The sequence below is a fragment of the Crotalus tigris genome, unplaced genomic scaffold (assembly GCF_016545835.1).
Source record: "Crotalus tigris isolate CLP2741 ecotype Arizona unplaced genomic scaffold, ASM1654583v1 scf7180000023635.1308423, whole genome shotgun sequence".
NCBI lineage: Eukaryota > Metazoa > Chordata > Lepidosauria > Squamata > Viperidae > Crotalus > Crotalus tigris.
The window spans coordinates 1,144,826-1,171,920 of NW_024100092.1; the positions used below are offsets into that span (position 1 = coordinate 1,144,826).

General features: G+C 39.0%; 1 protein-coding gene across 42 annotated transcripts in view; it reads left to right on the forward strand.

Moving 5' to 3' along the window:
* Window positions 1-27,095, forward strand: part of DST (dystonin) — a 314,302-nt gene that overhangs the window by 220,834 nt on the left and 66,373 nt on the right. For 37 of the 42 annotated variants that reach the window (XM_039320283.1, XM_039320278.1, XM_039320288.1 and 34 more), the window contains 6 exons: window positions 11,478-11,639; window positions 13,472-13,642; window positions 21,096-21,262; window positions 22,422-22,581; window positions 22,821-23,147; window positions 23,425-23,509. In XM_039320283.1, coding sequence (XP_039176217.1) covers window positions 11,478-11,639; window positions 13,472-13,642; window positions 21,096-21,262; window positions 22,422-22,581; window positions 22,821-23,147; window positions 23,425-23,509 — 1,072 coding nt within the window. The remainder of the gene's footprint in view (window positions 1-11,477; window positions 11,640-13,471; window positions 13,643-21,095; window positions 21,263-22,421; window positions 22,582-22,820; window positions 23,148-23,424; window positions 23,510-27,095) is intronic. The other 5 variants (XM_039320290.1, XM_039320323.1, XM_039320294.1 and 2 more) reach the window with 1 other exon arrangement.

The following is a 27,095-nucleotide window of genomic DNA, read 5'->3' on the forward strand; positions in this document are numbered from 1 at the left end:
TCTTAAAGAGATGGGAGTACCAGACCATCTCATTTGTCTCTTGAGAAACTTATATGCAGGTCAAGAAGCAACAGTGAGAACTGGACACGGAACCACTGATTGGTTCAAAATTGGAAAAGGAGTCCGGCAAGGCTGTATACTATCGCCCTGCCTATTTAACTTATATGCAGAGCACATCATGAGAAAGGCAGGGCTAGATGAATCAAAAGTTGGAATTAAGATTGCCGGGAGAAATATCAACAACCTAAGATATGCAGATGATACCACTCTAATGGCAGAAAGTGAAGAGGAACTAAAGAGCCTCTTGATGCGGGTGAAGAAGGAGAGTGCAAAAGTTGGCTTGAAACTCAACATTAAGAAAACCAAAATCATGGCATCCGGCCCTCTCAATTCCTGGCAAATAGATGGGGAAGAAATGGAGGTAGTGACAGATTTTATTTTTCTGGGCTCCAAGATCACCTCAGATGGGGACTGCAGCCAAGAAATTAAAAGACGCTTGCTCCTGGGGAGGAAAGCTATGGCAAATCTAGACAGCATACTAAAAAGCAGAGACATCACCCTGCCAACAAAAGTGCGTATAGTCCAGGCCATGGTTTTCCCAGTTGCAATGTATGGCTGTGAAAGTTGGACCATAAGAAAGGCTGAGCGCCAAAGAATTGAGGCCTTTGAACTATGGTGCTGGAGAAGACTCCTGCGAGTCCCTTGGACTGCAAGGCGTTCAAACCGGTCAGTCCTAGAAGAGATCAACCCTGACTGCTCTTTAGAAGGCCAGATCCTGAAGTTGAAACTCAAATACTTTGGCCACCTAATGAGAAGGAAGGACTCACTGGAGAAGGGCCTAATGCTGGGAAAGATTGAGGGCAATAGAAGAAGGGGACGACAGAGAATGAGATGGCTGGATGGAATCACTGAAGCAGTAGGTGTGAACTTAAATGGACTCCAGAAGATGGTAGAGGACAGGAAGACCTGGAGGAACGTTGTCCATGAGGTCGCGATGGGTCGGACACGACTTCGCAATTAACAACAACAACAAGATGAATTTATATTAAATTAGTTGTGTAGATTATGCCTGTTGACTGAATCCAAAAGATATTCTTCCCTTCTGTTTCTTTTACTACAGCTCTTCCAAATTAAACCCAATATATTATGATCATTATCAATGTTAACATTGTTGCCCACTTTACAACCTACCAGTGGAAAAACATTTAAAATGAGGATTTTCATTATGACATTTTTTTTAAAAAAGGATTAATTTGCTTGCAAATATTGTTGTCATCCAAAGTGACTGTACTTTTTAATCTTCCCATCTAGATGGGATCCTCCATTCATAGAAATGGAAGTTATCATCCATGCCCTATCCCTTTAATGTATACTTTCCAGGTATTAGAAAAGAATGCGGCGGGTATAATAAACTTATGTTCAGGTCTCCACAAATGCTTTCTAGATCTTTTAAAAGATCCAAATTTTTTAGAGCCAAATCATTCTTGGCTTATTTGGATTCTTGAAGTAAAGCCAGCATCCCCACATTCAGCCACAAGTAGTAAAAAAGTAGTTGTGCATTACAGGTAATCCTCGACTTAACGAGCACAATTGAACACAAAATTTTGGTTGCTAAGCAAGACAGTTGTTAAGCGAATTGTGCCTTGTTTTATGACTTTTCTTGCCGCAGTCGTTAAGTGAATCACTGCAGTTGTTAATAATCCAGTTGTTAAGTGAATCTGGCTTCCCCATTGACTTTGCTTGGCAGAAAGCAAAGGAAGGGACACTGCAACAGTCATAAATACTTGCCAGTTGCCAAGCGTCTGAATTTTGATTCCGTGATCACAGCAATGGGGCCACGGTTGTGAGTGGAAAACATACAGGTCATTTTTTTCAGTGCCGTTATAACTTGGAACGGTCACTAAGCAAATGATTGTAAGTCGAACAACTATCTGGTTTCAGACACGATTATCTGTTTGGCAGTACAGCCAGAAAAATAAAGTTGCCTTCCCAGTTTTTTAGTAGGGCTAATCCTAGTATGGACTTTTGATGATGATGATGATGGTGGTGGTGGTGCTGGAAGGTACCTTGGAGGTCATCTAGTCCAACCTCCTGCTCAGGCAGGAAACCCTATACCATTTTGGACAAATGGCTGGCCAGTCTCTTCTTAAAAACTTCCAGTGTTGGAGCATTCACCGCTTCTGGAGGCAGGTGGTTCCACTGGTTAATTGTTCTAACTGTCAGGAAGTTTCTCCTTAGTTCTAGGTTGCTTCTCTCCTTGATTAGTTTCCACCTGTTGCTTCTTGTCCTGCCTTCAGGCGCTTTGGAAAATAGCTTGACTCCCTCTTCTTTGTGGCAGCCAGTGATTCTCATTAGAATTTGCATGTCATTATAAACAGCCACGGTCATTCCCTCCTCGCTTGCTATTGCAATATAAGCAATTGACTTTAAAAAAAAAAGTCAGATGCTGTGAAGATGATGATCCTGGGCTGATCCTCTATAGCAGGGGTAGTCAACCTTGGCTCTTTTATGACTCATGGACTTCAACTCCCAGCTGGCTCAGGAATTCTGGGAGTTGAAGTCCATGAGTCATAAAAGAGCCAAAGTTGACTACCCCTGCTCTATAGGGATAGAAATTCTGTTCCCTTTGAATCATTTTAAGAATCATTTTAGGGCTATTCAAATTATCACTTCAGTTTGCACTGAGTGCATATAAGAAGGTTAAAGAAGTGGAAGTGTACTGTATTAGAATATGTTGCTACAGCTAGTCCTTGACTTACGACCACACAACTGAGGCATTGGTTCAGTGAATTTTGCTCAATTTTACAACCTTTCTTGCCACAGTTATTAAGTGAATCGTTGCAGTTGTTAAGTTCGTCACATGGTTGTTAGTGAATCCGGCTTCCTCATTGACTTTGCTTGTCAAAAGGTCGCAGAAGGGGATCATATGACCCCAGGACACTGCAACTGTTTTAAATATGAATCAGGTACCAAGCATTTGAATTTTGATCATGTGACCATGGGGATGCTTCAACAGTCATAAGTGTAAAAGTGGTCATAAGTCCCTTTTTCAGTGCTGTTGTAACTTTGAACAGTCATTAAACAAGCTGTTGCAAATCGACGGTTATCTGTACTTGATCCTTGTCTCTTTAGGATTCTGATTAGCATGTGGAGTTCTACATTGGCAGAGATCCCATTGCTTGAGTTTAATTTTGAGGAATATTCTCAGTTTGTTAGATGGAGAAACACATGGCATAGTCTTGATCAGATGGAGCTTCCAAAAATGTAGGTTTGGAAGCTTATTTAACAGTTCAGTAGACAAATACCTGAATTAGGGGATAGTAAGGAGTACGTAGGGTGGAAAAAATAGTCTTTCACAATTGTACCTATTTTGGGGGGAATGTTTTTATTCAGAAATGTGTTATTTTCCTGAATTTAAACGGTTATTCTACCCAGTGCTGTCACTCTGTTTTGTTTTACATTTTAATTCAAGTCAGGAATAATGGTTTACATTCTTGCATTTGTTTGATTTTCACAGGGTAGTCTGAGAACCAGGAAATGAAAATAAGTGCAAAACTATCAATTCCATTTCCAATGGCCTGAACTGAGTTATAACAAAGGGCACATTGTTAGTTTTTCAGAGGAAGTTGTTAAATAGAATTTTAATCTTGTGCGTTTGTAGATTACAAATATCGAGCGAAGGAAACGTTACTTTGCGTCCTTTTACCTCTAGAACGTCTGCTGATGTCAGCAGTAATTGTTTATGAATAAGACCAGCCTGTTAATTTAAACTGATTTTTTAGTGTTGGAGACAGTTCCTAGTAGCCAGGACCATCTTGTAGAAGTGTCAGGTTACCCGGCTTGACATTTTGAACTAATTATCATGGTTTCCTATTCTGTTCTAAACCATTACCCTCTCCCTTTTCCGTCAGGGTTACAGAGGATAGATCTGATGTGCTGAGTGCTGATAGGAGACTTGTTCCTCTGTGTATCCCCCCTGAAAGGGCAAAGAGACAAGACAAACAGTAAAAGTGAGACATGGCTAAGCCAAGCCATGTGAGGCAGGAAACGTAAAGGGGGGGGGAGCTGGAGAGGTCAGACTCCTACTAATGCTCTGTTAGCATAATGCTCAGGGAGTGAATGGGTTTAGCAGCAGATGTTGCCTGAAGAGCAGAAAGGGTGTTTCTTTAAGCTCACTCTAGGGAGGACGATGCCTGTCAGATCAGAAGAAACCAGGGAGCGATAGAAAGCTTCCCAGCCACACCGGGCAGCATGGCTGTGCATCTATGGCCAGGAATGTCCTTTTATGCCTTCTTCGCTACAGTTAACGTTGATCCAAACGTTGACCGCATGCTGTCTCTCCAGCTCCAGTGAAATCAGAAGTCTTGCTAGATTTAAAGAGAATGTAAATCTGCCCTGCTTTTGTGGAAGGAGAAACACTGCGGCTTCGGGGCTGAGCTGCTGCCTTACGAGAGAGGATCGTCAGCTGCCCAAGGGATCGGAGAGAAGTTTTTTTCTATAGTTTGAAGCTTTTTGATCTCTCTCTCTCTTTTTTTTTTTTTTGGTTCGGCTGCTCAGAAAAACGGCACATTCCATATGGGACTTCTGAACGCTTCGCACGGGAATTTTCAGGACAGAAGAACGAAACTGCTTTTCGAGTGGAGATTGTTTGTAAAGTAAAAGTAAAAATTGTTCTTCCTCTTCCCTCTGAATGTACCTGAATTACTTTTTTCTTGAATTATTTTTTTTTTCTCAAAAACTTTTCAAGTGCCTTGGTCGTATTGTCTGGATTGTTTTTATTTTTGCTTAAAGGGCTTCTTCAGCATGGCTTATTGATAAAGGAGATGGGTTTTTCCAAGCCTTTTGAATGGATTACAGTTAGTTTGCCACCTCCTGAAGATAACATGCGACCTGTTGTAAAGATGATTTGCTTTGAAGATTCAATCTGGGGATTCAACTCACACATTTTAACTTGAGAAATGAAATGGAGCGATCCAAGGGAAGGTCTGACCATTTGAGCCACTTAGATTTTGTTGGGGGATGTTCTTTCTTTCTTTTTTTTTGGATGTATATACTTGAGGCAATATTTTTAAAGTGTTTAAAGATAGTTATTGTTTTTTCCTGTTCCCCCTTTTTTTAAGCTCAGGCACTTTATATTTTAGGAAGGGAGCATTTAAATCACAACCAGGTAAACGTATGCTTTTCTTTTATAGATGCACTGATTATAACCTTATCCACCTCATAAGTTATGTTTTTGGTTTAGTATGTACTTAAATGTTCTGCTGAAGGCAAGTTTACCATAGAGGCATTCTGATCTCTTTTTATCTGGGTATTCCACGACATCGCTAGTAAGACATAAGAGCACTTGGGGCAAAGTCCTGTAAATAACTGCAGAAATGGGAAAGCCCCTGAGCAGGCCGGACTGTTTACGCCAAAATCCTCCTTGTGTAGGAAAAGGTGATGAAGAGGAGGATATAAATATTGAGGACTGCTATGTTCCTCAGAGGTCAATCTACGACACAGTTCGGCTGAATGAACAGATCGACTCAGGTTCCAAAGGCAGCCTTTCCTCCAGGCATTTCTCTGATCGGACCTTGCCCTACAGTCACAGAACACTGGACCTCAGTGCCTTCTGCTCCAATGGCGCCCTCTCTTCCTCCAGTGTGTTTGAACTGAGAGGACGGGAAACGAATAAGCTAGATGAAAAAATGATTTTTGATGCCCTTAAGCTGAACGGTGACATCATCCGAACAGCTGGCGTGCCCAAAGCCAAGTATCACACAGAAAAGAAAGAGCACAGGAGATCCTGGAGGATGCTCCTGCTGCCAAATTTTGCAGACTCTGCTAATAAAAGTGAATCCTCAGTTGCTGGGACTTTTGAAATGGCAGGCTTAGCAGCGAGAAGCCAGGATGAATATGGCACAAATTCCCTTACTTCAGAAGACGATTCAGGTCTGTGCAGTCCTCAACCCGAAAGGGAAGAAAAGCAAGTTGGGCTGCCAGAACAACAACATCTGATTAGAAGCCTGTCTTCCATAGAGGACATTCAGTTGATAGGCAGATTTGGGACATTTTCCCCTCCTGTGTCTAGCAGTCAACATAACACCTCAAGAAATTCCCTTCTCAGTGGACCCAACCAAGTGAAGTTGCAGGATACTTCACACACAAAGCACAGAGGAGGGAAATCTCTGTTGAACCTGGAAGGTCATCCGGAAGGAGGAGATGGCCCTTTTAATCCAGGGACGCCTTCTTCACAAAAGGATATCTTAGCACGTGCAGAATGGCTCCAGGACAGTGATCGGGAGTATGACATCACTGTAGACATTGTAGACAGAAAGGTCTTGAAGAACAGCTCTGAAATTAACGAACCATTAGAAAACCATGACAGGATGATTGAAAGGGATATTTCACCCCAGGATATGGTTATTTATTATGAAGATGCAGCTATACCTGCTGATGAAATGGATTTAGTAAAACATGCACATGCTCACCAAACAGAATACAGTATGATTCATACAGATCCAAATGAAATTCAAATTTCTGCTCAGGCTTTAGAACTTGAGAATATCTCACGTCACCAAGCAAATCCAGTCCGCTTCAGGGTTGTAGACATACCTATAGAAGAAACCTTGGATACAATTTATAATGGGCTGAGGTCTAATAAGGTAATTAAAACATAAACACATTTTGTCATATTGCTGTTGACTTTTCCGTTATTTGGGTTTTGTTTCAGTGATTGCCTCCTAAGCGTTTATATGCACGTGTTTGGTTAATCTTTCCATGAAGGTGCCTAACATCATTTGGTCAACATATGTCAGAAGGCAGAAATTGGTAGAGGAATATTTTGTTAAATTGATTACGGGTAATTTGTGACAGGGTCCATTAGGTCCAGCTGTTTCAGCTTGGCTATTTATTGTCCAGATGGGGCCCACCTCCCTTCAGATGAAATGCTTTCATGATGTGTTGATGTTCAGCTTCTACCCTGGCCTTCCTTTTATTTCTGATAGTTGAAACTGCTTTTCAGGCACTCAGTGCCATTTAAGGCAAATAGGCTTTTTTTTTCTCCAGCTGATAATCCTCTATACATTTCCCTAGCAATAACTTGATTGAACTCAGTGAGAATGGCTTCTGAGTAGACAAGCATAGGATTGAACTATAAATTATAAATAGCAATGTTTGAATTGTTGTGGTTTTCAAACCATGCAGATTAAAGACAAATTACATGTATTTAAATTGTTTCTTTGCATCTTCATGCCAAGACATACTTCTGAAATAGCAGGGATTTTACAAGGGCCATGATTATTTGGCCAAGTTGTAGAAAGAAGGAAAGTAGACTCTTATAAAGAGAAGGTATTTGTAAGTTTCATGTTTTTGAATCTTGTTGTTTCATCCAGTTTGGCAATACTTTATTTTATCTCAAAGTTTGTTGATAAGCTTTCCCAGTGAAGTTAACTTCTTGTATTCACATATTAATTATATATATTGCTAAACCATTCTGAGAAAATACTTGGCTTGGAACGTTGTGGAATTGCCTTTAAGAAATATGATTTTTGAAACAGAAATAGATATCTGTATCCAATGAATTATGAAACTAATTCCACAGAGTTAAAATATAGCTAGAGTTGTATTTTCCTTTAGTAGGATGTTCTTCTTTGTCTTTGGGATTTTAACAGGAACTTCAAATATAATTTAATGTAAGAACTTGAGGAAAGAACAAGTCACATGATAAAGTGGTCCCCAAATTACTAGATGAATGTCACTCTTTGCATCTCAGTTATCACTGATAGGTGTTTATTGCTCTAAAGGGAATGTTTTAGTAGATAGTCCTCGACTTAATGACCACAACTGGGACCAGATATCCCACTGTTAAGCAAGGCAGTTGTTAAAGCTAGTTGCCATGGTTGTGAATCAGACAATCATTTAGCTTCTCTCATTGTCTTTGCTTTTTGGAAGCTGGCTGGTGTTGAAGGAAATTGAAAAGTCTTCATCGTGGTTCAGTCCAAGCTGGGAATAAACAACATGGCGACTGCTTTAGAAAGAAGGTTGTAGTTTACTGAAGAGGAGAGCCAGACAGAAAGATGGCTTTGGAAGAAAAGAGAGTGAGCACATCTAGGGAGTGGGTTTTTATACCCTCTGGAGCCTTTTCTTTGGAGTTGTTCCTGTAGCATGAACTTTGACCTGAGTGTGAGTGTGCCTTTCTGGTATTCTGATGGTGGTGGGTTAATCCTATTATGCCCCAAGGATCATATCCTGCTTCCCTGGGGCTGGGGCTGATGACTCTTAGATTTTTGGTGTTGATTCTAGGGATCTTTCTTTCTAATCCCAATTTCCTGACTCCAGTCTTTCTGACAAGAATATCACCTGCATTTCTAAAGACTTGGTTTCTGTTTGAGACAGAGAGACTTGGGGATGGGGTTGGTTTCTACCTTTAAAATCCTTTCGGGCAGTGATGGTGAACCTTTTAGAGACTGAGTGCCCAAAACCCACTTATGCATTGTCGAGTGCCGGGTGGGTGTGGCCTATTGGATGGGTGTGGCTGTGGTGGTAACAGCAGACTGGGTGGGACTAAAAAGTTCAATCAATCAATTCCAACTTTGCAAGATCTTTTTTTTTTCCCCGCAAGAAGTTGAAATTGATTGATTGAACCTTTTTTTTTTTACACGGTGGTGGAGGCCTAAAGCAAAAAGGGTTTATAAAACCCAGCTGAAGGCCTAAGACTGGGGCGACGGCGCATGTGCCCACAGAGAGGGCTCTGAGTGCCGCCTCTGGCACCCATGCCATAGGTTCGCCACCACTGCTTTAGGGGAATATATTCTGCCTTTTAAATATTTCCAAAAATATTTCTTTCTTGGGGGGGGGGGCTGACTTCCTACACTGGGAAGATCACAAATGGCGATCACATGACTCTGAAATACTGTAACCATCTAAAATACATGCTGATTGCCAAACACTCAAATTTTGATCATGTGACCATAGGGATGCTGTGACAGTCGTAAGTGCAAGGACTGGTCATAATTCACTATTTTCAGTGCTGTTGTGACTTCAAAAAAAATCACTAAATGAATGGCTGCAAGTCAACGACTCCCTGTAATATATTGTACTTTGTTCAACAAGGCAAGAGCTTAATGCACTACTTACGGGTATTAAAAGTTTCTTTGCAAAACATTATGTGAAGTTGCCAATGATGATGTTTCTTGCTTATTCTGAAAACCTTATTTTTTTCATATTCTTGAAACAAATGAAGGATTGGATGCATCAGAAATAGTGTTATGTTTGTAATGTGCTTTGCATTCCACAAATATGTATAGTATTCTTGGTGGCTACTAGGCATTTTTCCTTTATCCCATGAAAAGATTGTTAAAACGTGTAAAGAAAGGCGTCTACATGTTTGGGATTAATCCCATATTTAGTTTTAGTTTCTCTCTTTGTTTAATCTGTAACTATTTCCTGGAGGAATTTGACATTCTTCTATTTCTTAGTGTACTTTCTTTGCATACGAGTGGTAGCTTCTATTATGAAGATTTGCAGGATTTTGTGTAGGTTGAATTCTTGTTTTTAATATAATACTTTTCTAATAAATTAGAACATGCATTATCCAGTTGATCCACATTTGATACTTCCCGGTTTTCAGACTTTCTTTAATTCAGCAGTCTCCAACCTCTCCAGCTTGGGGGACCGGCAGATGGGGCGGCAGCAGCAGGGGGCGGGGAGAGGGGACGGCTTCCTGCACGCACATGCCACTTTCACAAATACAGCTTCGTCCACATGCGTGCACTTGCCCACCATTTGCACAGCCCAGTTCCAAACTGGTGGACCAGGGGTAGGGGACCCCTCCTTTAATTGGTATTATGTAGATTATACCAATTATAAGGGCTGCAGTCTTTGATGGCAACTTACAAGCATATGTTGTTTTCACATTCTCATCTTTTAAGATAATAAAACCTCTCAGGTAATTCTTCATAATTGGGAGCATAAGTATGAGAATAGGGTCTACTATGTAAGTGTGTAAGCTAATCCCCAACATAGGTACCGTATTAACAATACTGAGTAATGGAAATTACACTTTTGGTGTCCAGTAGCATTCTTTATATTAATTGTACCAATGTCAAAAGTAACAGTTTTCCTTAATGCCCAAACTGCCTGAAGGCTAAAGGTTGCATATTATTTGTCCTATTTAATTTTGCCATCTCAATAACTGGGAATGCTTGCTGTTGATTGCCTTTTTATATCCTCAGATGGCCCCTCAGTCTAATGGATTGAGTTTATTATATTTACCTCCTTTATTATGGCAATGTTATGGTTAAACCAAAGGGGAATCTCATGGAAATGCAGCAGTGCTATTTACTCTTGGTTTTACTGTCACTTTTTGTAACCATTCCTGCTGCTTTTAAAAGGATAATGCTGCTGTTCATTGCTTTGCACCAGCGTTAAGATCAAATCCAGTTTCGTTGCTGCAGTTAACTTGAGGGGTTTTTTTTGCCATAAGATAACATTATAATAACACTGGAACTGTGAATCCAGTTATCCATTAACCACTTGAACTAATGACAAGCTCCCTCAGTTAAAACTAAGAACACTGGACTGCTTTTAAACTAGAGCTGTACAAGAGTACTGCATCTGATGCTGATTCTGTTCCAATGAAAGGATTCCAAACTATTATCACTGTCAGGTATAGGTAGGGAAAAGTGTGTTGTCTAGTGGTGTGTGTTTCCAAAAAGAATGGGTGTGAGCTTATATATTCATGTAAACAAAGCAGTTAGATAGGACTTTGGAAAAACATCTTCAGAATTACTGTCCCTAGCAATTCTCTTCAACCTGGCATGAATTGCCATATAGAGTACAGATTTTTTTTTGGGAGGGGGGGCTCTGTGTTAGGAGAGTTAAACATCAGGATTGTTGATGCTTTACAGATGAGAGGGAAAAGGTACTTCAGATCTCAGGTGGAATTGCAAGATATTAAAACGGCCATAGTTTTTTTCAGGGTTCCTTATGAGCCTGAAAAAAGATACACCAGTTTAAGAAATCCAAAGGTAATGAGACTTTTAAAGTGCCGGCACTTATTATTTTGGCCTTGCACAGAAGCTATTTGGCTAGTGGAGAGAGAGAGAGATGGCATTCACACTGAAGGTTTGAAGCCCTTCTTCCAAGTCATTTTTGAAGCTTGCACAGCTCCATTAAACGCAGATCATTATGGTCATACTTTCACTTTTAACATGGTGTTAGTTGCCACTTTTGTAATAACTGTTTGTCAATCCTTAGTGTCTGTCTGTCTATCTAATCATCTGAATTTGCCCTGAATTGTTTTAGGCTATTAAGTGCAATTTTACATATACATTTTACATATAAAGATTATTCCCAACACAGTGCATGCTGTGTGTTTTGACTTCCGATATCTGCTCCGGTTGCTGCTTTTGTTCAACAGGCTCCAGGGTCTTTTGTCCAAATAGTTTTGTCTTTTACTTTCCATTTGTTTTATTTATTTATTTTTCAATTGATAGGCATTTGAGAAAGAAGAGATTGAACCACTGCAACTTAAGCAGCAGGAGGTAAATTGGTTGGGCCAAGGCCTTATTCAGAGCGCTGCTAAAAATGCAAGTACTGATAACCTTGAGCGTGATCTTGAAGACGTTAATACAAGGTGGAAGACTCTCAATAAAAAGGTACTAAGCTATATTTTTGCTGCAAATACTTGTTGCTCTTACTGGGTTGTTGTTTCCGATAACTCACCACAGAGTTGCTAAATAGTAGGCATGCTGCATAATAACATATAGTCTCCCAAGTCTGAAGCATCACCTATGCTTCAGTATCCGTGTAGAGCTCCTGAACGCACAGATGAATATTTCTCACATGAACACAAAATATTATTTTTAAAATTATACCTATCAGTAGTGTTACATGTTGTTTTGGAAATAATTTGGAAAACATATTTGGATTGAACAAAGGTGGTAATATAGTACTTGTCTACATTGCTTAAGCTGAGGAGTCAAATGGCTGCTCCCATAGCTGTACTGTGATTATAGGAAAATATGTTTCTCCTTTAGAAGAGTTGCAGAACAAGCATTGCGTTGTGTTAATGCTCTGCATCTAACAGAGTATATGCTGGCTCAGGAATTCTGGGAGTTGAAATCCACGAGTCATAAAAGAGCCAAGGTTGCCTACCCCTGTCTTGGGCCACTCACATTATGTATTAATATTTTTTTCAAAGAAATTATTACTATACTTAGGAATGTTCAGTGGTCATGCATCAAATGAGAAAGGAATAATTACTCATCATTATTATAATAAATATAAAATACTTATCATATAATGAACATAATAACATGATAAACTTACATTCAGAGAATACCAGAAGTCAGGACCCATCGACAATTTAATAGATTAACTCTTCAAATAAATGGTTTATGGGGCCTGGTTTTGGTATTCTCTGTATGTAAGTTTAACGTGTTACTTATATTATTATATGATGAATATTTTATATTATAATATAAATTTAGAACATATTATAAATCTATATACATTTATTACGGTCATAAAATCATCCAAAAAGATGCTTTGGAGGAATGCGATTAAAAGTTTAATGTTTATTAAAACTTTTAATCGCATTCCTCCAAAGCATCTTTTTTGGAATTGAATAGGAAAGATTCCATAGTGTTAGACCTGTCATGCCTGCTGATAACACATAAAGTCAGATAGTATCATTTCAGTAATCTTGAAAAATATAAGAAAGTCCTAAACAGACGATTATTTTATTAATGTGAATCATAACTAGTGAGTACAATGCCATTTTCTGTTCCCTACTGATTGAAGACAACTGAGGAGACATTTCATTTGCCATCCAAGCATTGATGCAAAATTGAAGAGAGAAAGAAAAGAAACTGTGAAGATTATCTTTTCCATTCTAGATGTAGAGTTAGGTCTTATACCTTGGTGGCTGACTAAATATTGCAGTTCATATATTATGGCAATAATTTTAAATAATTACCTAAGTACAGGTAGTAAGTACAGGTAGTCCTCGATTTAGGAACACAATGAGCCCAAAATATCCATTGCTAAGCTTGCCACAGTTAAGTGACTCACTGCAGCTTTTATGCTAGTGACATGGTTGTTAATGGGCTTTCCCATTGATTTTGCTTGTCATAAGGTCGCAAAAGAATCACGTGATCCCGCCCTGGGACACTACCGCTGTCATAAATACATGCCAGTTGCCAAGCATCTGAATTTTGACCATAGGGAAGGTGTCACGGCTGTAATTGTAAAAAATGGTCATAAGTCCCTTTTTTCAATGCGATTGTAATTTGAGTGGTCACTAAACGAATGGTTGTAAGTCGAGGACAACCTGTACTCGGATATCATCACATCCATGAAGCATTGCAATGCTTAATTTTTGTTCTCCTAATTTCCTTCACTTTCTCAATGGGGTTGGGAAGTCAGAGGCTGCATTGTGGGCAGAGGATGATGTCTTCAGAATTGGGGCTTGTTTTATATTTTTCAGGTTGCACAAAGAGCAGCACAATTGCAAGAAGCATTGTTGCACTGTGGGAGATTTCAAGATGCTGTTGAATCGATTCTTAGCTGGTTAATTGATACAGAAGATCTTGTGGCTAATCAGAAGCCCCCGTCTGCTGAATTTAAAGTTGTGAAGGCCCAAATACAGGAACAAAAAGTAAGTGAAAGTTATTTATTTGTCTTTAGTTTTTAATTTTTTCCCCCTTTCGTTGGAGATGGAGGTGGAAATAACACTATCCTTTCATGATCCACTGTGTCCACTTTGAGATGGGACAGGGAGACAAGCAGAGAAGAATTTGAATGGGAAGGGATAGTAGCCTTTTTTACTCCATTGTTCCATATCCTAGTTTTTCTTTATGCTTTTTTTTTTAAGGGGAAATTTGCTTCACCTCTGGAAGGGATAGGTAGGGAGGACAGAATCTAGAGTCTATAGGAATGTATCCATCATCACCTGCATTCTAGAATGTTCCATGCTTGCTTATTCAATCAGAGGCTTCAGAAATGAATAAGGTCTCCCCAGAGGATCTTCAGAAGTGAATACCAAATTATTATTTCAGAGTAACAGAACAAGTGTTTGAGATAAAAGCAACTGATTCAATTAACTCCCATTTAGATTTTTTTTTTAGCCTCATACTTATTCTGTAATTTGAGCCTTGCTCCAGGCATACCACATAAAGGATTTTCATAAGATTACTTCTATGAAAAATCAAAGGAGCATACTAGCTAATTTATTTTTTGTATGTTTACATACCATTCTATCACGGAATAGGAGAGAATAAAAATGGAATTTTCAAATAGTCCCTATCAAGGCACTGACAAGACCCAGGCTATCTTAGTTCCACTAACGTTACTTCATTACTCTGGAGTGCTCTTGATGGATTTTGGCATCCTTTATGCACTTGAATATAAATAGAAAGGGAATGGTCTACATAATCAAATAAACATTGTTCAACCCATAACTTTATTTTCAGAATCGGCTATCAAGGAGAAAATGATGAGTTTGTTGGGGTCAGGATTAGTAACTGGCAATTTTTTAGCAAATGTTAGTGCTTCCTGAATCAGTTGTATGAAAAACAAAGATAACCTGCTTTTATAGCAACAAAATTTGCAATTTTATTTTTTTAAAATAGGAGTAGCACCTTTACCTTTTTGTTTCATCTTCTTATAGTTTAATAATAGAATAGTAAAACATCCACTTGACAGAAAAAAATAAATTCATAGAAAGGTATTTATATTGGATTTGCCTACCACAGAGAACTACAGGCTTACCCATATTTAAGTAGTATGCAGTATGAAAAGTGCAAAACATAATCTTCAAAATATAAAGATACTTTATTTCTTCCCCGCTCAAGTCCTACTACACTACCTTATCATGGCAGGGCATGATAGTGTTCATGAGAGGGATGTGCAAAGAATGCCAGGAATATACGCCAACCGTATATACTGTTAACAGGGTCACCTCTGAGTCATGAAGATCATCCTAGGTGCCCAGCTAAAGCAAGCAGGCGCATACACTGGGCAACAGCAATGTATAAAAATAATGGGGATGGCAGATCACTTTAGTGAAGGAGGCATCATTTCATACTGCACGAGATAATGCAGTGGTAAACTGCTCCAGTATTTTACCAAGAAAATCATACGAATAGATAAGATAAAGTGATTGATGATATAGTTCCAGGTAATTGGCTTCTTGGGTTAGATGGTACTTAGCATGCTGCTGAGAGAAAGCTGATGATCTATGGTACAATCACCGGCTAAGGAGAGGAGGGAATAAGAGGTGTCACTTCATGGGAGGAAACATGATAGACTAGATCAGTGAAAATTTATCTACTGTTTCCCAAGGGAAGACAGCAAGTCTGGCAAGAATAATGTCAGGTGCAAGTAACCAGAACAACTTTGTGAATAGGCCAAAGCAGTTTCTTTATTGTTGGTCACATATATTACAAGAACCTTGCCAGTCTGGCTGCATTCCCTTGGAAACCAGTACATAAGACTTCACTAGTCTGGTCTGACATTTCCTCCCATGTAGCGACTCCAAGTTGCCACATCTCTTTACTCCACCCTCTCCTTTAGCTTGTGTTCCTATACATGATCTTTAAGAATGCTAATGGCATTTATGAGAACTTTCAGGGGAGGTCTGGCAAATTGAAGAGAGCTTTGTGAAAGCGAAGCCAACCACCGCAGCAAAGACCAAGAAATGAGCGAGTTGACTGTTTCCTTGAAATGAGAGATTGCCCACATGTTCTCCTCACAGAAAGCAACCACATGTGTGGTTGCTTCGTGTGAGGAGACAGGAAGACAGTGGTTGTCCACGGGTTTGAGCATGGAGAAGTCATGGGATCGGTCATCTTGTTGGCAACCACAGCAGAGCCTTTTAAAGGAGATTGAGTTCACAAAACTTTCACTTTTGGGAAATTACCTATTAACCATCTTAAAACTATTAGAGACCTTTGCAACAACAAGGTTGAAAACTCTTCATTCAGTTAATTTATCTTCCCACTCTGAACAAGAGAAAAAATAACTACAGGCTTAAAAATATAAAGAATGGGAAATAAACAGCAAAAAGCTAAATAAGATTTCGATCTAAGAAAGCTATAAGTGGATTAAGGGTCAGGATAAATTTGGAATATTTACTTTTATTATAAGTTTTTGGAATGATATGTAAAAAATAACTTTTCACGGGAAACAGATTTATTTTGGCTATTCTGCTATTCTGACAGTTGCAAGTCTTGGCAAAAGATAAACGATGATTTTGGAAACTGGTTACTAGAGAGGAAGCCTGATGTGGTCGTCGACTTATGACCACAATTGAGCCCAAAATTTCCATTCCTAAACACGATAGTTGTTAAGTGAATTTTGCCCCATTTTAGAACTTTTCTTGCCACAGTTGTTGAGACACTGCAGTTGTTAAGTTAGTAACACGATTGTTAAGTGAATCTGGATTCCCCATTGACTTTGCTTGTCAGAAAGTCGCAAAATGTCCGTTGCAATGTCCCACATGACACTGGGACATTGCAACGGTCATAAATACATGCCAGTTGCCAAGCAGTCGAATTTTGATCATGTGACCATGGGGCTGTTGCAACAGTCGTAAGTGTGAAAGACAGTCACCATAAGTCACTTTTTTCAGTGTCATAGTAATTTTGAACTGTCACTAAATGAATGGTTTAAAGTCGAGGACTACCTGTACTAGGACTTACAAAATAATACAAAATGTTAGAGTATTGCAAATATTACAGGAGATCTTTAAAGAATGGAGCCAGAGGCTAGTAACAACAATAGCAACACTGTCAGTAAGAGGTCTGTTTTAGAGATCATATCTAAAAGATATTACTGAAGGGGAATGGCAGATGTAAAAAAGAATTATCTGACAAGATAAAAAAAAGTACAAATGACAGGCCAAGAGAATGATTTGGAAAAAAGACACTTTATTGGATATGCAAAAGAAACTGGCTGAAATTTTAAAAATTAAGAGGAAAATATAAGTGATTAAACCAAGAGAATGACCTGGAAATCTACAAAAGAAGCTTGTTAAAACCTTGAAGAAATCTGCACAATGGGATGAGCAAAAATTGAAGAGAAATCAAATCCTATGAAAATATTTGATTGTAATAAATATTAAAACTGTTAGTAAAAGGAAGGAACGTAAACTTGGTTTATTTGATCAAGACTGAAATAAGATACATAATAAAGATACATAAAGGCAACCCTTTATGAACTTTTTGCTGATACCAGAATTGAAAAGTTGATGTTTTATGTATTTGTTCAAAGATAATTGATAGGATATTGGATGAAGCAATTTTTTTTAACCTTATAGAACAGAGGTGTCAAACTCAATTTCATTGAGGGCCGCATCAGCATTGCGGTTGCCCTCGGGAGGGTGGGTGTGGCCAGGGTGGGTGTGGCCTACTGGGTGGGCGTGGGTGAAGTGGGTGTGGCCTACTGGGTGGGTGTGGCCAGTTTTACATCGTTCACATCAAGGGTGCCTGTGGGGGCCTGGACAGGTGTGGGACAGATCTGAGGGTCTCTGGCAGAAGGGGATGGGACCGGGGCAAGTGCCAAGGCATGGTGCATTTCTTCATTCCTCACAAAGGTGACACCTCCCCAGCATGCACCCAGGGGACTGGTTCCTCGCTGTTTCCAGATGGCCTTGTGGAGCTAAGACTGAATGCGTTTCAGCATAGATGGCCACCACAAAATTGTACATTGGCTCCCGGCCGGCCTGGGCCAGGGCCAAGGCAGCGGGGGCCGTTCCCTCACTTTTTCCAGGATGGCTTCGTGGGCCACATGAAACCACTTCGCAGGCCGCATCCGGCCCCCGGGCCTTGTGTTTGACATGTCTGTTATAGAGGAGGGATCCCCAACCCCCAGAACATGACCAGTTGGGAACTGGGCCACGCAAGTGGGCAAAGCTCCGTTGGCACAGGTAGCAGGCGCACACACAAAACCATTCCCTCTCCCCACCTCTGCCACTGCCAGTCTGCGAAATTGGAAAGGTTGGGGGTCTTATAGAGCAGAGATCCCCAATCTTTTGGGCACCAGGGACCGGTTCCGTGGAGAAAGGTTTTTCCACGGACCTGAGAGTGCGTGGTTTTGTGTATTGCCTGCATCTTGCGGATGGGGCTTTGCTTGTTTATGCAGCCCGGTTCCTGGCATGCTACAGCCAGCAGGTCCACAGACGGGGGTTGGGGACTCCTGTTATAGAAGGTGAAGAGTTATTAAATTTGTTTATAATAATTGTGATGAAGGTTGAAAGTGATACCATATTTTTTCTTTTTCCTCATACTCTTTTCTTTTTATCTTTACCTGCACTTCTAAGTCTTTTCATTTGCTTCTCTTTCTCTAAGTTTAGTTTGCATTATTTTAGTATTATAATTAAAATTCTTAATAAAAACAATATTTGAAGAGATTGTGAATAGAGTTTACAAAGTTTATATTGGATTAAGTCTAGATTGAAATCTTGGAACATCAAGTTGCTGATGTTGCCACACAGAAAAAAGAAAATCTGAACTTGCAAAAACAGAATTACAGGGGGAATATGGAATGTAAAATACATGAACATAGGAAAGGTCAACACAGAAAGATGAAGTAATTCGTATAATTCTGTAGAAGTCAATCTGTGTGGTTGCTAAGAATCAGTACTAGCTTAATCGCATGTTACCAATTAATACTTTATTTATAGTATCAGGGGATTTCTCATATAAGAAGTTTATACACAAGGCATAAACAGCAAAAAGCCTCAATGGAGGCTAATATAACCTTAAAAACCTAATAAGCTGAATGAATGTGTATAAAACCCTAAAGTATTTTATTGCATTTCCACAAAATCCTTTCCTAAAGCTATAATTTTAAGGGCATTCCAAGAGTAAAATCTTTCTTACGATGATGATAGTAATTATGTAATCCTGAGAAAAATAAATACAGCTCAAGGCTTGGCTATACACTTAATTTCCAATTAAGAAGTTTAATTTACCTGGATTGTCTCCCAAGCTAACTTTTGGAATATACTCAGGAGAATTTCAAATATAGCTTTCCTCTGCACAGCTGCATCTTGGCTGCTGGCTTTTCCAGACAGCCTGGAAAGATGATTCATTAAACACCATGCGGTGTCTTTCCTCAGAGGGTTGCCTTCAATTGTTTAACTAAGTACTTCTGTTTTCTGATTAAAACAATTACAGAGCATGCTTTCTATTATGTGGTACTTGCTACAACATGCTCTTGAACTGCCCATATTGTTGTCTTGGAGAGCAGAATAAGCGTGGATTTAATTGGTGAACTTGTGTGTCTCGTTTACTCGGCTTTTGACAAATATGATTTTTGTAGACCAGTCTGCAACTAGGAAGAAAAATATACTAATGCCCCCTGAAAAAGTTACAACTTGGTATGATATAAATAGACAGTGGTCTATGAAAGTTTATCAGATGTCTAAAATTATTCCACTGAGTTACAAAACTGTATGATGGAAATGGTGAAAGTTGAAGTCAAAGAGATACATAGTGTAGAAAGTACAGGCTCTTAGTACTGTGAAGAAGTCTTTCTGCACTTCCCTTGAACACCATGGTTTATAATTCACAACCACTCTTCCTCAACCATGTAAAACAACAAAACCATACTGCTGGTTTCTTGAGTACACTTAACAAGAGATTACTCTATAATAAATTAGTATATCTTTAAGATACCATAACATTCGTTGTGTGTAATACAACTATTGTCTTCTAAAAAGGAGGAATATGGGTCCTTAGCTATAATCATATTATAAATAATTATTCCAAAGGTTGATGTAGGGAAGTTTATTGCTAGCAGTTGATCATATGGGAGTACTAATTGTACTTAATCGAAAATATAAAGCCATTGTTACAGAATTAACAGGACATGAATTGATAGAAAGTAAAGACAGATTTTGTAAAAACCCGCATCTATAGGCAGCATTCAGAATAGCGACTACTTCATATATCCAGGAACAAAGAATGGCGGGCACAAATAATATTATGCAAAGCCCTGTCAGAAGAGAATAATTTTAAAGTAAGAGCAAGTTTTATATTATTGTGTGCCTAGTAAGAGGGTTCATCAGTATCTTTTGAAACTACAATGGACTGCTGTCATACAGAGAGCCACGGAGATGGTTTTGAAGCAGATATTCAGAAATCATTACGTAAATGAAGAGGATGGAAGGCTTCCTTAAGTCTTGGAAAGGGGGATAGTATTAAGAAGAGATTGAGGCTGACTCTCTTCCCTGACTTACTAGGACAGTGGTTCTCAACCTTTTTAATGCCGCGACCCCCAACTGGTCGTAAGTCGAGGACTACTCAACCGGTCGTAAGTCGAGGACTACTCAACTGGTGCAGCACCGTTTGCAGAATGGGACTTTTGGCAGGCTCAGCAGGGCAGAGACAGCCTGGACAATTCCTATTGGCTTTTGAAAGCCAATAGAATTAGACTCTATTCAAGAGAGTCTATTCTATTGGCTTTCAAAAGCCAATAGAATAAAAGGGAGTAGCACAGCTAAGGAAAAGGGGGAAAAAATGGCGGACTGCGTTGTTTGGCGACCCCCGTGAAATGGTCGTTCAACCCCAAATGGGGTCCCGACCCACAGGTTGAGAACCACTGCACTAGGGTATAAGAAGATGGGGATGAAAGCACAAGGAGACTTGGGACACTTAGTTATTATAGCCTATCTCAATAAAGCTAATTCTAGCCTTCCCAGCAGAGTTGGTTTCCTGATCTGGTCTATCTCGAAGAGCTGCTGTATAAGCTGCTGCTTTCCTACTCTGAAAGCACTATATTTCATAAAAGCAAGGAAGGCATGCCTATTTGTAGCCAACCTGAGCTGTCAGTATAATGTGAAACAGAACTTAAAATAAAAATGGAAAATAATAACTCTACAGCTGACAACAGGATTTATTTAGTCCATCAGTGCTAAATGAATGAATAACCTATTTATGCAATGGGAAGCATAAATGCTGGTCTGTCTGTTGTCTGCCATTTCAGAAGACAGCTTGCTTAAATCTCTCCCACTTGCCGGTAAGCTAGACCTTGGATGATCAGCCTCTTCATCTTGTCACAAAGCCATCATTTCCTGGCAATTTAATTTTTGATTATTTTGTTTCCAGCTTCTCCAGAGATTGTTAGATGACCGCAAACCTACTGTTGAATTGATCAAGCGTGAAGGGGAAAAAATGGCAGAGTCAGCAGAGCCGGCAGATAAAGAAAAGATCTTGAAACAGCTGAGTCTCCTGGACAGCAGATGGGCTGCATTGCTTGATAAAGCAGAAATGAGGTACTTGAAATGTTTTCATTCACTTACTGGTGGAACAGGGAGCTCTCCTAGCCACAGCAAGGAAAACTGTAATTTGAAGCTGCTGTATGAGCATTTTTGTTCTAAGATGAGTATTAACTGGATGAGAAAATGCATTAGCACTGTTAGGACTAGAACTGCAGGTGAAGTACAGTAAACATGATTTATCTATTCCCTCAGTTAATAAATAGATGGATAGCTAGAAGGCAGACACTGGGGATTACAAAATGGGCATAAGGACAAGGTCTACTGCATGGAGGAGCTGACAAATTAAGTATTATTTTAATAAAGGAGTGATACCTTTTGCACCTGTGAGATTTAATTTAAAACATTTCTAGCCTAGAGTAAAGTGGTCCAGCAGATCTAACTAATCAATGTGTAAGTAGTTAAATAATCAATCAGAGTAGAACTGAAAGGGACCTTCGAGGTCTTCTAGTCCAACCCTCTGCTCATGCAGGAGACCCTGTACCATTTCACATAGATTTTGTCCCGTCTTTTTGTAAAAACCTCCAGTGATGAAGCATCCAAAACTTCTGAAGGCAAACTGTTCCGCTGGTTAATTGTTCTCACTGTTAGGAAGTTTCTCCTCAATTCCAGGCTGCTTCTCTCCTTGATTAGTTTCCCTTCATTGTTTCTTGTCCTGCCTTCTGGTGCTTTGGAGAATAAGTTGACCCCATCTTCTTTGTGGCCAGCCCCTCAAATAATGGAATAAGTGCTATCATGTCACCTCTAGTCCTTCTTTTTTCTAGACTAGCCATATCCAATTCTTGCAACCGTTCTTCATATGTTTTTCTTTCCAGGCCTTTAATCATCTTAGTTGCTCTTCTTTTTCCACAGTCCCAATATCTTTTTTGTAACATGGTGATAAAAAAACTGGATGCAGTATTCCAGGTGTAGTCTTACTAAGGATTTATAAAGTGGTACTAATACTTCGTGTGGCTTTGAAAGTACAAAATACTATGAAGTTTTGTTCTGATGATGGGGCTAGTGTTTATTTAGATTACCTTTTGTTACTAAGTCGCAAAGTTTTATTTTTTGGAAAAAAAATTAAGCTTTATTGAAGTTTGGAATCTTTTACCTATATTTGATCCCCCCAATGGTTTTTTTCTTTTTTTTTTTTCGTTCTCTCGGCGTTTTGTAGGCATCGCCAGTTGGAAGGGATTTCAACTGTAGCTCAGCAGTTCCATGAAACCTTAGAACCGTTGGTTGAATGGCTAGCAACTACTGAAAAGAAGCTTTCCAATTCAGAGCCCATTGGCACCCAGGCTTCCAAACTGCAACAACAGATTTCTCAACATAAAGTAAGACCTTAAGGGGCAGCCTCTTGGAGTTATTTTTATAACTTCCTCATTCAGAAGAATTGGAAATTCCTTCTCTACCTTCTTGCCTGAGTTTTTTTAAAAATACATTTCTATATCACTCAAATTGTTTCATTCATTTTGCTTTTTTATTTAGTTGCGCCCATATTTGTTTACATGATTTTGTTAAACTTTCTTTTCAATTTTTTTTTCCTTTCCGCTGCTTTGAAAATTCCGTTTAGACTTTAGAGGAAGACATCACCATTCACAATAAAAATCTACAGCAAGCAATTAATATCGGTCAAATTTTAAACACATTGTGCTCCAGGGAAGATAAAGAGATGGTTCAAGAGAAATTAGATTCTTCAGAAGGCCGATACATTGAGGTTCAAGAAAAAAGCAAAAGTAGGGCTGAGCTCCTGAAACAAGCCTATTGCAATGCTCAGATTTTTGGAGAAGATGAGGTTGAATTGATGAACTGGTTGAATGAAGTCCATGAGAAACTAAGCAAATTGGGAGTTCAAGACTACAGTACTGATTTACTAGAGAAACAGCACGCTGAAATGCTGGTATTTGCCATTATTTTCTGTTATTTTTTTAATTTACCATCATTAATCATATTATTAACAATTTATTTTATTAATTTTCTTATAACTGAAGCTTGCATAATGTTTATTTCTTTTAGTTACCTCATGAACTTTTTTTTTTATTTCCCATGAAGAAAGAAATGAGTGCATTATTCTTTATAAAATGGAAGAACTTTTAGTGATGACTTCTTTGGTGTGTTTAGATGCTGTTGCCTTTTCTCCCTCATTCTCCATGTTCTTAAATCATTAAATTTCCTAGGTTCTTCAAGAAGAGATTAAGGTCAGAAAAGATAATGTTGATCAAGCTATTCAAAATGGTTTACTGCTTCTTAAACAAACTACAGGTGAGAATGATTTATATCAGTGGCAACTGAAACAACATCTTTTTACTTAGTTTTTTTATACTATAAAAGTAACTTTTTCCAGAATAAATGTGCCAAAAATTTATAGTTAAGGTACCAATTTTTTAAAAAAATGGCTTGGATTCATATTGACAGCTGGTTATAACAATATGGTTGAGAACATAAATTATGAGTTGGCAATCTTTTTCATTTGGAAAATTAATTTCTGTACTTAAAAAAAGTAAATATTTGAACTAGTGATATCAAAAGGATTTTAAAAGGGATCTTTGGAGAATTAATACAGTTACAGTTAAGGTGAATAAACTGTACCAAATTTCATTCTATGTTGCATGTGTATTGTTTACAGTAGCGGTTCCCAACCTTTTCTATAAACTGCACCACTAGAATGCTTCTGATACATTCTCGCACTCCTTAACAAAAGTTTGAAATAACAGCAACCCCCTAGAATATCATCTTGCACCCCCAGGGCACCCCTAGTTGGGAACCCCTGGTTTACAGGAACAAGAAGGCAGGGATAATAAATAAATGAAAATCTAGTCATTGCTCATGGCTTTCTTATGCTCCAAAGCCATAAAATATAGCTTCAAGGAGTGGAAAGGTGATGATAAATCCTTTTTGATCATCTTGTCCTGATGCGATGTTGGGCTAGGATTATAAATACCAGAATGCCTGCCAGGAAACCAACATTCCACCCTCTCCATGCTACTCAGACTAGCATTTGTTGTTTGTGTCTTTGTTTTAGTCTTGACAAAAGTAAATGTTCTGTCAGTGAAAATGTCCACTATAGTCGTTGTCAGGAAAATTTGTGGAGGTTTCTTTTTGTAACCACTAACATTTTTCAGTGTCATAAGTAATTGATGGAAACATTTTAAAATGTTTAGCCTTTTTCTAAGCAAACAATTAGATGGCTATTGCTGCATGGTTTTTGGTAATTATTTGGAAGAAGCGTTTTGGACTCACTACTTTTGTAATAGAGGGCCAGCCTTTTTTCAATCCCCCGTGGAATTTTAGCAGCCTGCAGAGTTTTAGTTATTTTCCATTTATAGTTTCAATATATGTGATCCTGGAAATACTGATTATATTTGTCATGTTTGGTATTTTTAAATTATTGCTATTATAAATCACAGTTATGAATGGAGTTATATATCCATTTAGATATCAACCAATAATTTAATCTGTAGATCAGTTGCATTAGTGTTTATCCCAGCAGTCTTTTTCTTTTCCCACTTTTTCTGGAGGAGAGCTAAGTAGATGATAGTGATAGTGAATGTTGTTGTAAGGTTAAAAATGACTATATTTTTTTAATTGATGAACAGGACCACATCCTCTGTATTAGAGATAGTACTGTGGAAAAATTGCATTCCAAATGCACATAGCACATCTGGTTTAGAAGGCAACATCTTGTGAATTTTCTAGACTTTATGAAGTTTCCCGAGCATAATAATTTGAGTCTGAGAAGGGCAAGATTTCAGACTTAATGTTAACTAGATGAGACACACATATCTATATATGTATAGATATAGATATTTAAAACCAAATAAATAAACGTGAGCACCAGGGAATGCTATAAAATTTTAATAAAAATTTTAATAAAACGCCTAGCTTTCGGCAGCTCCCGACGTCATCAGGGCTCAAGATGCCGGTCAGTAGGAGAGTCCCTTTATAGGTTGACTAGGGTCTGCACCCGGCTCTTAGATCTCGTCACCGGGCCTGATGAAATAGACTGTGTTCCGGTTGTGCAGACCCTAGTCAACCTATAAAGGGACTCTCCTACTGACCGGCATCTTGAGCCCTGATGATGTCGGCAGACGCCGATGAAAGCTAGGTGTTTTATTAAAAATTTTATTAAAATTTTATAGCGTTCCCTGGTGCTCACGTTTATTTATTTGGTTTTAAATATGGATATACCCAGGGATCATATTTTTAGTGTAATTATCAAGAGAGAGAGAGAGAGAGAGAGAGAGAGAGAGAGAGAGAGAGAGAGAGAGAGAGAGAGAGAGAGAGAGAGAGATGCATTTATCACTTCCATCTGTTTTATTCCATTGAATTAATTTGCAATGAGTTACTTGGTTACAATATAACAGTGCTGACATTTTTTGGAAGAGTTGAATTAATCACTATAAACTACTATGGGCACATTAGGAGCAATAGGATTAAGGTTGACTTGGGCCTGTAAACTCTTCCCCAGATATTTTACAATAGACCCCCTACGTAGTCCTCTGTTTTGAAGGACTAGATCAGGGGTGTCAAACTCAATTTCATTGAGGGCCGTATCAGCATTGCAGTTGCCCTCAGGGGGCCAGGTGGGTGTGGCCAGGGTGGGTGCAGCCTACTGGGTGGGCGTGGATGGAGTGGGTGTGGCCTACTGGGCGGGTATGACCAGCTATACATCGTTTGCGTCAAGGGTGTCTGTGGGGGCCTGGGCAGGAGTGGACAGATATGAGGGTCTCTGGCAGAAGGGGGTGGGACCAGGGCAAGTGCCAAGGCATGGTCCACTGGAGGAGCCTCACTGTTCCATTCAGGCCATGCAGGGGGGGGGGCTTATGGAGCTAAGACTGAATACATTTCAGCATAGATGGCCACCACAAAATTGTACATTGGCTCTCAGCTGGCCTGGGCCAGGGCCAAGGCAGAGAGGGCCGTTCCCTCACTGTTTCCAGGATGGCTTCGCAGCCACATGAAACCAGTTCGCGGGCCGCATCCGGCCCCTGGGCTTTGTGTTTGACATGTCTGGACTAGATCTATATATCCAATCTTAATAGTGCTTAATAGTGAGTTCTGTCATGTCCTGGATGTATATTGAACAATAAAAATTAAACTCTTTTTACTCTTCTGTTGTCAAATTATGCAAATCAGGGCTTTGGAAAGGATCAGGGCATGTTAAAAAACGTTCCTCCAAGTTTTAGCCAGTCATATTCAGAACTAGCCAGGCTATAGGATAATCTTGTTTGTTCCAGGATTATCAGAAATATATTTTTATGAAAATACATTCGAAACCGGTTAAAAATAAAACGTGGGTGTCTAAAGTACTCCCATATATCTATCAAAATAATCCTGGAGTTTGGTGCATCCAAAATAAGTAAAGCCATTTAAAAACTAAATCCTAGGAATATTTCCTGATGGTTGTATATGATTTGCCTATAAATTGTATTATTTGTTTCAATGATCACGTACCTGTTTATTTAACAGGCACGCATGCTTGATTTTGAATATTTTCTGATACACATTCAAGATCCAGCATGTTTGTCCAGTAATACGAGAGCAATTCAGAAATAAACCTCCTTTTCGTTATCAATGACAGACACTCGCAGATACAGAAAATTTATTATACACCTTAGAAAACTACAACATTACATTACTTTTTGACATAATCGCTATTCAGATTGGGCCACTTGTCATACATAACGTCTTACAAGGTTTGAAATTCCTTCTGCAAAAAAATCTCCCTGGGAATGAAGCCACCCTGTAACAGCATCGTGAACCACATTGTCATTCGTTGAAGCAGTGCAACGTAAACCAGTATTTCATGTGTCTGAAAAGGTGGTAGTTGCTTGGCACCAAATCTGGG